Source organism: Gallinula chloropus (assembly GCF_964237585.1).
Source record: "Gallinula chloropus genome assembly, chromosome: 2".
Lineage (NCBI taxonomy): Eukaryota > Metazoa > Chordata > Aves > Gruiformes > Rallidae > Gallinula > Gallinula chloropus.
The window spans coordinates 142,864,059-142,876,322 of NC_140086.1; the positions used below are offsets into that span (position 1 = coordinate 142,864,059).

The 12,264-nt window shown below is 36.3% G+C and overlaps 1 protein-coding gene across 1 annotated transcript in view; it reads left to right on the forward strand.

Moving 5' to 3' along the window:
* The window catches only part of MALRD1 (MAM and LDL receptor class A domain containing 1), a gene marked incomplete at its 5' end in the record, with an annotated part of 247,426 nt that overhangs the window by 182,128 nt on the left and 53,034 nt on the right, over nt 1–12,264 (forward strand). The window contains one exon of the mRNA XM_084260684.1: nt 11,647–11,922. Within this exon, the coding sequence (XP_084116810.1) occupies nt 11,647–11,922 (276 nt within the window). The remainder of the gene's footprint in view (nt 1–11,646; nt 11,923–12,264) is intronic.

Genomic DNA, 12,264 nt, shown 5'->3' on the forward strand with positions numbered 1-12,264 from the left:
GCAGGAGGCCTTTTCCACATTTTTATCTTTCTGTCACATTTTATCCAATGTTCTGCTGTAGAATATCTCCTCTCATTTAAATCCATTCCTTGGAATTCAAGTACAGATTATTCTATTTTTTATCTCTTTTTTTCTTTATATCTCCATTCATAATATTTAGATTGCATTAGATGTGCCATCCTAGATCTATCCTCACTCCAAGTGCTTCCATAGTTTCAAATTCTACTAATTCTCCTCTTGTTCCTGACTTAAGCAGGAATCTGATTTCAAGCATTTTATTTTTACATTCCCCACACATTTTCCACCTCCACCAACCACTCCTCAGCCACACGTGCACCCTGGTAATTCTGCCAGTTTCTTCATCATCTATTGCCCTAGACACTACATGCAGAGAGTGCCTTGTAGATATTTGAGCAAGAATATTTTCCTTTAACAAAAATGGTGAGAAAGTTTACCTACTCCACTGCCAGTCCTGCTTTCATTTTCACCATATTTATTCAAAGATGTAGATCAAAGAAAAACATATTACCTGCAGTGCAGGTTTTGTGTAATGCACTCCCTTTCAGAAGTTAGCTTTGCTGCTGCAGATCTTTTCCTTCTCCCTGTATTATTATTTTTTATCTTGTTTTTAATTACTTTGGGTTTCCTGAGGCAACTTGTTCTAAATAGAAGCAATCACAGTTTATCTGGTTGGGAGCTCTTAGCAATAAAGCATTACCAGTAGATGGAATTCAGCTGAGGTTTTTATTTGTTTTTAAGTAGTCAGCCTTCATTAGCCATGGGTGTTTCTGCAGATCCAAGAGTTTTTCTAGACATTTAAACAAAGTGTGGTCAAGCTACTCTCTGGCTTTGCTGCAGAAGCCACTTCTCGCTGATGCCCACGCAGGGAGCAGTGGTGCTGTGCTAGCTGCCAATGGTACAGACTCTACCTTAGTTGAGAATCGACTGCCAAATGAGATGCCCTCTTAATGCCTTTCAAGGTCCTTTATTTTCCGCTGATAATGGTGCATGAAGATCTTATATTACAGGAATTAACCCAAAGATTCCTAACACCCAAACTTTATTTTGCTTATATAAATCACAACTCTGTTTCATCACTCATTACTGGAGAAATAAACTGGATGGACAAAGTCTGTGTAATTTGAATTGTGAGGTATTAGTTATATAGCATTTCTATGTACTAGGAGAGTACTCTCAAGAAACAAATAAATAGTAAATATTTTGTATGATGTCTTGCAGAGATCACCCAAGCAAAATATTTGTGCTTATGGAGATCTTCTGCTGGAAAAAGGTAAATCTCAGTACAAAGTCAGCACTGACTGCTACTCCAGCCATGTCATGCAGTGAAGTTACCTGCTAGCCCATCTTCAGCAACAGCTCTCTGTGAGCTTACACTTCCAAATAGTACCACTTTAAGTAATTGCTTTATGTTTTGATTTATTAAAAATGAATAGTGTTGATACTTTAAGATGAATATTTGGACTGCATCTCGGGTATAAACAGGAATGCAAACATCATGCAGCGCCCTAGACTTTAAAGTGTTTGAAAAAGCAGTATATGCTTTTCCTCCATCAGTCATGCTTTCAGTGTTTATCACTGGTTCAGTAGAAACACTGCTTAGCAAAATACTTATCAGTTCAAAGAAAATAATCTTCTACTCCACCTTTCCTTATCGTGCTGTATTATTTCATTTCTTTTTTTAGTCTGGTTGCTTTTGTAGCTTCCTTCCTGCAGCTGCTCCCGTATCCGAAGTATTTTTATTCTATTCTTCTGTTTTATGAACTACTTTTTATCATCTTTCATAATTTTTTAAGCCTTTTCTACTCCCATGCTTCTCTTTTTTATCCATCCCTGTCTTTTTTCTTTACAAAATATTTATAAAAAAAACAACTCAGAACTTCAGATCAGTCATAGTAAGTAAGGAAAAAGTCCAGCTAACAATATAACCTGTCTCCAACAGTTATGGATGTCTGATAAAGTGTATAAGAAAACAGGGATTACATGTGCTGTTTTCCCTTGATACTTTCCCATTGCCAGCCATTTGTAATTCAGAGTCTTTCTAAGCTGCACAGTTATCTTCAGGGTTCTTTTCCCTTGCACTTGTCAGTTCCCCTTTTAGCATCAGGGAATTTTTTTAATATTCAAAAATTAAATTATATGCTGATGCTTGTATGAATCTAGGCTTATCTTCATGAACAGAGCGGCTGTTCAGTGCTATCTCATTTAGCTCTTGAAAAGTATAAAAATTTTATTTAAATCTTGGTGATTCTCTCTTCTGTCTGGTTGGTAGTATTTCTTCAAGACTTTTCCATAATGCACTTTCAGATCTCACAAAAGGTGTATGTCTGAGAGACAAAATTCTGAAGTTCTTTCAGAGGAAAACAATTTCCACGGATCTCCTAACAACAGCAGAATTAGTCTTTGTCTAGTATCAGTATGGAAAATTGTATCAAAAAGCTATGGAAGGTGTAGGTTCAGGACCAAGCTGATTAGGAGAGTGTCACAAAGGGCCAAAACTCTTTGTTCAAGGTGGAAGGAAATTAACTTTATCACTGACATCATCTAATATAAACTGTCTCAGATGAGTGTTTATAATTGAAACATAGTAGAAGGAAGATTGTTTCTAAGACTTTTTCATTGAAGTAAATCAGTAACAGAGTAGTGACTATAGTGACTATTTCCATAGACCATAGACAGAACAATAAAAGTGTTAAAAAAAATCTGTATTGATAATGTGTTAATGGTCAGTGGTCAAGGTGAGATACTATAATTTTAGGTGTTCTCTTTAGATATCTTGTAGGTATCTGATTTTCAGAAAATGATGAGTAGCCATTCTTCAGAAGTCAATCCCCTTGTGATTTTGGTTTAGAAACCCCTGAGCGAAGGTAATATGCCTGGAAATGCTAATTTAAAAAAATCTTGGCCAGTTCTTGTTTTTTTGTGTCTCTTACATATTGACTTTTTTTCCGTATTTTATCTCTGCTTCATGGCACATACTTTTTGAATCCTGGTTGTCTATAAACTTTCCCTGCTCCTCCTGTCACAGACTTCCATTTGCTTCACAACAGAGTCTGCATGTTTACATACAATGACATAACCTTTAATTGCATTACTGAACAATTCTTTAATCAAAGCACCCTCTGCTTCTTCCAATACAGAGAAATCCCTCATGACAGCTAATTGAATATTTTCTCTTCTCTGTGTGCATTATTCAGATGAAGCTCTAAATATAGTTACTCATCTTTATGAAGAGGTTTTCTATACAGGACACAGCTAGTTTTCAAGCATTTTTAAAATATTGATAACTAGCTGCATAATTACTTCTTACAACATTGGGTTATCTACCTGCCAGGTAAAAAAAAATGATGGGGCCAGACTCAGCTCAGTGGTGCCTAGTGACAGGAGAGGGGGCAACGGGCACAAACCAGAACACAGGAAGTTCTGTCCAAACATGAGGAAAAATGTATTTATTCTGAGAGTGGCAAAGCACTGGAACAGGATGCCCAGAGAGCTTCTCTGGAGATATTCAAAACCTGCCTGCTCTGGCAAGGGGGTTGGACTAGATGATCTGCAGAGCTCCCTTCCAACCCCTGCCAGTCTGTGAATCTGGAACCTGTGAAATAAAATAACCCCTATAAGTTTGGGTATCATGTTGGAAATGTCCATAACATTTTCAGGGTCATAAAGACTCCTGAATTGATCTGGAATTCTTCTGTACAGACCCTACACCAGCAGATCACCAAAAGCATTACAGGCAAAGCAGCTGAATAACCAAACAACCTGGAAACCACCCATTTGATGATAATTTTCTATGTTCTCTGGCACTTTTAGTACACACAATTTCACTAGATCTTATAAGAAAAGCATAAATGACACCTTTATCTAATTAAGATACAAAAGGTACCGTGGGTGTTTGTGTGTTGTTAGTGAAAAAGGTAGCCCAGTCATGCAGAGAGGGCCTTGTGGAAGGGTGTGCATCTGTGTACACATGTGTGCAAAGAAATAATGAGAAAATTCTGCAGCGGAACAGAACTCACCTGACAAATGTTTAGAGCAAGTGAATATTTCTGAAACTCCAAGAGCCTGAATGTAGGAGACAGTGGAAGAGTTATCTGCCAGAGCTGCTGATACTTCAGTGTTAGATCACAGGCAGAAACTCTGTAGAGGAGACTTCTGATTTCTTTAAGTTGCAAAGCCAGCAGAATCTGTGTTAGCTTGTCTGCTTGTGCTTACAGTGAAGCAGAAACCTCTCTCAGGCTGAGATCTTGGGCAGTTCCTTTCCTCAGGGGCAAGAGGTGATTCAGGGGGAGCTGCTGGGGAAAGGCTGCCTGTTAAAACAAAGGAAGGGAAGAGGAAAGCAAGATTAATACTGACAGAAGACTAGGGATACAGGCAATAGTTGTGAATAGTTTCTTTACTTAATTAGTTTCTCCCTGAAATCAATTAGACTATGGTTTAAATCCTCATTTCTTGGCAGAGATAGGGCATTTCTGCATTTTTGAAAATCCAGGGCATAGGACCTTAGAGAGATTCTTCAGCCTGCATCAGTATTTTCCAGTGCACAGACTGAGTTGGTGGTGAAGCCACAATTTTTTGTGGATTTCACAGGAAGTGAGATTGGGAATAATTTTAGGATAAGATCGTTACACTGTGTAAAAAGCATATTTAGTGGCAAATCTGGAATGCAATTTTGACATGGATGTTTGTAACACTTGCTCCAAATCTTTCAGTTTCTCTCTGCTTTCTATACATGTGCAGAATAATGAAATCTTCTGATTCATGCTAGATACCTCTTGGGAAATTAAAAATCTCTGGATTTATTAATAGTTTATTAAAATAATTTCATTAATATTGAACCTCCAAAACCCATCTGTTTACATGAAAAACTCAAGCCAGCCTCAAATCACACAGATGATATTTTGCCTTGCTAAGTTTCTTCATAAAAAAATCAACATGTTTCCTTGGAGGGATAGAGATAAATAATTTTTGAATCAAATAGATTCATGATACTGTCTTCGGGAGAAGAGAATTCGCAGATTCTTCATTATGTAAAACTTACCTGTCTCCTCAATAAGAGTAAATCACAAACCTGTATTTATCTCATAAACTATACAGACCTTATGACAGTTTTCTTCAGGGCTCTTCTCAGGTGATGATAAATTGGTACCTGGAGAAGCTAACTTTCTATAGAAGTTGGGAAATAATAGATTTAGCATAGTGTTGTGTTCCAGCTCCATCTACAAAAATGTTCTGATTCCATGAACCTGCTCTTTTCTCCACTCTAAAGCTGTCTTGTAGTCCAGCCCACCTTATTTTGTTGGAAACTAATGTTTCACAGCTTCTCCAGTTCTTCATTGCCCCAAATAAATGAGCAAATAAACAAGCATATCATAATAGCAGGCAGAGCTTGCAATTGCTGGACAGTCCTTAGAAATATTGCCATATTTCTGTCACAGGTAACCAGTGTGTTCCAGCTAGAAGCAATATTTTCTGAGTGGAAACTACTAATCACAGCTTTATTTTACTGGCAGTAAACCTGCCTGTTTTCTACTATATCTGTATGTTAGCAAACAGTGATCATTTAAAAGATACTCTGCACATTTCTGTGCAGATACATAAAGCTCTGAAGTTGTTAGCCTAAGTTCTGTTTTCATTAATTCTTGCTCCATAATAGGGTCTCTAGGAGCCTTTTCAATGTCCTGCACCATACTTCGGTGTTCTCATGAGGAGAAAAGATTTAAAGATTCAGTTGCCAGTCCAAATCTTCACTTTTTTTGGTCTTTTTTACAGGTTTTGAAATTAACATTTTATTTTCTAACAGAAGCATTAATGACACTGGGAAAGACTCACAAACAGATTATTAAAATGTTTGAACATCTTTGCTCCGGTTAATTATTTTTTAAACAGGTGTATTTCCTTGCAGACCCCTTGAATGGGCTGATTTCATGCCCTGATCCAATCTTTACAAAACTGAAAGCGGTGACTGCCACTTATTTCAGCTTAATTGATATGTTGGATTAGACCTGTAATTAATTTATACTCTGTCATGAAAACCATTTGAGGAGGTTATTTTTGACCTCTTAACTAGTTAATAGGTCCACTGTTTTTATTAGATTTAGTAGGCAAATTAGTTGTGCAAATATATCAGACAGATTGTTAGTTTTCAAGGGCCTAATGCAAGGCCCATTAAAATCAATGAGTCTTGCCATTTACTTTGGGCTTCAGAGCAAGGTCTGATACAACTGAGTTAACACTGTGTAGTAGCTTCTGGTAACTTTATTTCGTGCTTCCTAGTGTTGATTTTAATGCCATTCACTGTTACAGATGATATATAAATGTAAATGGAGACCAACTCAGCACTGAACAATAAAGGCAGAAAAGACATCGGTAGGATGGAGGCATTCTTTCATTGAAATTAAGCATGTTTATGCGTTTCTGGATATGCTAGTGGCTGTGTAATACAAACATTCATGTCATACTATCATTTGGGTAATACCGGTTCGGTGGTTTCATGTGACTGAATCTCTGTGATTCTTGGGGAAAATATTTACAGCGCTGGCCTGTGAAGCGTGGCATGCAGTCAGGAAACAGGATCACTGTGCTCCATGGATGACAAAGACAATAGTACAAGGCAAATGTGTACAGAAAATATTCATCAAACAAGAGTAAGCCCTTAACAAAAATGTAATTATGTCCTTGATGATGAGCGCTTATTGACTTAACACTTGTTGTACTGCAGAGAAGCCTTTGCTCCCAAATCATCATGAGCTCTATTTAGTCTAAAAGATGTTTTGACAGTTAGCAAATTGAAATACAAATGTATGTAGGCAGCAATGAAACACAGGTATATTCAGGTGTAGTTATGCAGGTCATGAAGCACTACATGCCAAATTTTACTCGCTTAGCACGCTGCTCTGATTTTCCTTTTTTGTATCTACCTCAACTCCCTAATTTCAAAGTGTGAGGATACTTGTAGGGCAAGACTTCTTGGCCCTTAGCACAGTTGCAGGAGTAGGTTTCACAAAGGATTTAGGACCAAAAAAAATGTAATTTTTCAGAATGTTTTTTTTTTTTTTATGATGTACAAGTAGATGTTACACACGCATTTTTAAACCCATTTTAAAATTTTGGTTATTGGCCAAGGTAAAAGTAAGTGTAAAATAAAAAACTGAGTGTAAAGTAAAATAAATAAGGATGTGTCCTGAGCTTGCTACTTAAAAAAATAATCATGATTCCTTTAGCTATAATATATAATGCAACATCACCAATTACTGCTGTTTGTCATGCAGATCTAAACCCCGACTTGGTGTTCTGCAGAGCAGAGGTTATTTGCTCTGAAATTGTTTTTGATTGGTTTGCTTTTCATCTCTGTGCAAAGACTGAATGTATTCCTGAAGATCTCCATTCCTGCTTTTCAATGAGCATGCAGCCTGGATACACAAAGCTAAGCTTTCATCCTGTGTTCCTCCGAACACATAATTTTCAGTAGATTTATCTCCAAATCCTAAAGTGCTTCAAATAGATACTGCTTTTAAAAAGAAAAGAAGAAAGAAAACCAAAAAGTAATCTGTACAGTATCTCCTCCAATCCTGAATGTGGTTTGAAAATGAGCCACACAGCACTCAGGAGATGAGTGCTGAGTTGGGAACATCTTTTCTGCATTTGGAAAAAGGTGAGGGAAACATTTATTAGGCATGTCAGTATTGGGCAGTTGTCAAATCCCACAATTTTAGTGATGGAAATGGCCCTTGGGCCACAAATGGATATTCCAGTTTGCACTGAAAAAAACACTTCAGCTTCTGCTGTTTACATGATTCCCATTTACGTCTACAAGAGTGGAGATGAGATTCATGTATATGCATTAAAGTTAGTTTCTATGGCTGAGCCAGGTGAGTATAGCACTGTGCAAGTCAGCACCATGGAGGGTGTTCATGGTGAGTATCATTAACACCAGCTCCTTTTCTCACTGCGAACCACACTGCAGTGTTAACATTTTAGTTCAGTTCTTCCCAGCGGCAAGGAACCAGAATGAATATTGCCACTCTTTAGGATGAAACATGTCAGTAGCAAATACGGTGATGATGAGCTTAATATAAATAATTGCACAGATAGTAACTTGGTATGCAAGCAATTAGATTTGCATTAATATGTTGCTTGAGATTTCTTTTCACTTGGAATTAGTTAATGATTTTCTAGATTTGCATATTCCTAATTACTCAGTTTTAAATGTTAGCTAGATATAAACAAATGTTTTATAAATTTTCAAAATTTTTGCCAGGCACATTTAATTTATAATTAAGAATAGCTTCTATAACCTGCTCTATGTAAAGTAAATAGATTGAACTTGGGAGTTCAGTTTTGGCAGATCACAGCAATCATAATGTTTTATATAATGTTATCCACAGCACAATTTTCCTATTGCATCTGAAACCAAACAGATGTGAACTAATTAATTGATAATGTGAGTTAATAAGCAAGGTGAAATTCTTATGGTCTTTGAGGTATATTCTATCTTATTTATTGTTTTGATTTAAAATTATCTTGTTGATTTGGATTTTTATTAAGGTACTAAAAACATAAAGCAGACCTTAAAAAGACCTGTGGTTAACCTCACCCCTGACTTCACCTCTAGGATAAATTGGAGACATCTTCATTGATCTCAGTGAATATTGCACACTCTACAGTACTTGCAAGTCAGGAAGAACTTCTTCCCATACATTATTTTCCAACAATAGGGAATCATCACAGAAAATAGTAATAGTAATTAATAGTAATAATAATTAATAGTAATAATATGGCAGAGGGGGTGGAACTGGGTGATCTTTGAGGTCTTTTCCAACCCAAACTATTCTATGATTCTATGATTCAGCGATTTGATGATCATGATGATGATAATTCCGCATTCAATAACTACAGAATTGAGTATGGGATCATATAAATGCATAAGCACCCTGGGGTAATAAAGCTAAACTGATCAGTGCTACAAAAGCCCAAAGATTCCTAGCAAGCAATGCATTCAAGCACTATTGAATTTAAGATGGTAATTCTTTTTCCGCCCCCCCAGAGTTGGGTAGAATCCTATTAGCAAACATGTCATGAATATGAGAGGTATAGGAAATTAAACTGGGTCAAAAATGCTGACAAATGTGCTATAAATGTGATCTTCCCTGCAAGATAAACAAATGGCTATAGTAAAACCAAATGTATTGGAACCGAGTGGGGTTAATTTTCACTCTATCAGAAAAAAAACCACAGAAAAACTAAAACTGGACTACGCAAGAACAGAAGTGCATGCCTAAGTGGAACTGATAGCAGCTTAAGTCATTTTTGCTGCCTAAATGCCCCCTAGGCAATGTAAGGAAAAAGGTCAGAAGTAACAGAAGGAAAAGAAGTGTTTTCTGGTATAATCATACCTTTCTTTTTCCCAGAGAAAGTGCAAACTAAAAATAGAAAATAATTCAATTTTTTAAAATCCATTGTGTAAGATTTGCCCTATTTTTAACAGTACCGGTTTTATATCAATAAAGAGAGAAATATTTTGCCTCAGTGACTTTCCACACATTTCACCAACATCTTAGGAGAATCGTGGCCTCGTACACAAATTCTTCACAATGAGCTCGTGATTCAATGATATTTCGAGGCTTCACTCAATTCTAACACCTTCATGTGCTACTATTATTATTTCTGATAAAATATGGAAATGAAGAGGAAAAATGCAAAATCTAAAATGCTTCTAATTTGTTTAAAAATAAAGTCACTATGTTAGTTAAATATCTACAATCACCCACCTAAAGTGTTTTGTAAAGCTTTAGAATAAATGAAAACAATTTTTTGAGGCTAACACATTTATAAAACTCAAATAATATCCCATTTAAAAGGACATGTCTTTGGGGTATTTATGATGTAATTCTGAATACAAGCAAGCCAAAAGATCAGTAGGTTATTATTTTTACTGTGTCAGAATCCATTGTTGTTGGTTTATATTTAGATTATATCCAGTGTATGAAATACATTTTTCTAGTGACGTGGTAGAATTTAACAACACTCACAGTATGAAATTATGTCAGAAATATTTTAGTGTGTAAAGCTTTTCAATTATGATTCTCTGACATGAAGTCAATATGAAAATCAAAAAATGATCAACTAGAAAAGGTCAGCGTTAGAAAGCAGTTAGAGCTCCTTTTCCATGTCACACTTTCACAAGCAGACAGATGGTAAAATAATACTAGTATCCTTGTTTATCTGAATACATCAGGAGTTAATTTTTTTACAAAATGCGACTGTTATTATTCATGCAGGTATTTTATGAGCTGAGCCTGTTTCAGCAAAGTTCTCCTACTGGAAAACTCCAGCCTGGTGTCACAGAATACACCAATGTACTCCTATGCCAGTGGATATAAAGTAGTAAAATAATGCCAAATCCGTAGATTCTCTTATAGTGTGTCATACCTTAAAGCATCAGTAACATTGGACTTTGGTGGTCAGACAGCAATGCTTGCACTGTTTCAAAAGGCAAACTAAAACCCACCTGTGAACTTCTGCACTTGATCTGCTCTGCTTCAGCCCACGTCAACAGCAAAACTCCTCTCTTTTACAGAGGAGGTGACATTAATTTGTCTTTCCTTGTCTCTAACAATCAGAATGTTGTCTTCTTTATTCACCAGCTGTAAATTGAAGTAGAAAGTATTAAATACAGGGAGTTCAATTCTGGAGTTTTTTTCTCTTTTCCCTGCACATAAAATAAAAATCACAGGAATCCATCACATCGCTCCCAAGAGAGACACTGCTGGTGCAAAGAACACAGCACTAACATAACCAGCTTCTTAAAATTCAGTTTTCACAAATAGTTCTGATTCTTCTGCTAGTAAAATTCAGTTGCAATGATTTTCATAGGAAGAAAGGGGGACTTGAGTGAGGTAAATTTATTTGTATAATTGTCACAGAAATTATTTTTCCGGTATTTTTTCCAGGACTGCAAGTAAGCATGGGATATTTCTTCCTTTGTCAGTTGTCTGAATTATTTAAAGTCTGAAATTTGAAAACGCATTTTACTCCAGTTGTACCCTGGAAACTTTTATCTAGTATTTTCTTTGATTTAATTCTCTATCACATCAAACTAAACTACAGAATCAGAGTGATAATAAAGTATGTCAGTAAAAGCCTTTGTTGTTACTTTATGAAAGTCTTTTTCTTATTCTGGTGAAGGTTCAGACCTTACCATGGATAATAGCTTTCAATGAATGAGTTCCTTGTACATCCAGACTTACATAGTCTTTCTTTGATTTTTTGTTCACCTGTTCAATATACAGGTAGAGGGAGGTTGTAACTTAAGAGAAGTAGAGAATACTTTTAACCCATTCCTGAAAGTATTTATTAATACTTTAGTATTAACCCTCTACACGTACTTGGCACAAGAAACAATATGATCAAAATAAATGCTGAAAACAAGAAAAAGTTTTTAATAGTGTGTCCTATACATAGGAACTGTGATTTTATACAAGGGAGGGTTTTTGGTTGGGTTTTTTTTGGGGGGCAGGGAGTAGAGTTTAGTAATCAAAATCAGCTGCCATGCCAGCAGCCCTTATGTATATCTCAAAGGCACCACTGAAAGAAGAGAACCAATAAATATTCCTTTTTTTCTTGTAGGTTCAGCTGACCCACACCCTCCAACTTGCAGTAGTGACCAGTTCACATGTGCGTATGTGCAGCAGTGTTTGCCCCTTGCTGCAGAATGCAATGGGGTAGAAGATTGCGTGGATGGAAGTGATGAAATGCACTGTCCCACAGAGATGCCTACCACCATGTTACCAGGCTCCTGCAAGCAAACAGAGTTCCTGTGTCCTTCCAAAGGCTGTATCCCATCTCTCCTGAAATGTGATGGTGTGCCTGACTGCCACCTTAACGAAGATGAAGTTGGCTGCCGTAAGTTATTGTCATTGCTATCGTTAAGGCCATGCTAACTTAACTTTTCTAAAACAGTGATGTGAAAAAAGCAACATAATAATGTATAGTGTAAAGTTCACTATTCCCTTATCAAGAAAAATATTATTGGTATTATATATAATGTGTTACCTAGACTCACACTCTACATTTGCAAATAATTCTGCTCTTGTATTATCAATCCCTGGGTATCAATGTTAAATGCTTAAAATCATTTTTCCTGTATTTCTGTTAGCAATTGGAAGCATTTCAACTTTTTTTCCATAGATCAGTGTAGCTGCATTTGCATTGCCTCATCTCTGACTACAGTATGACAAATAGACT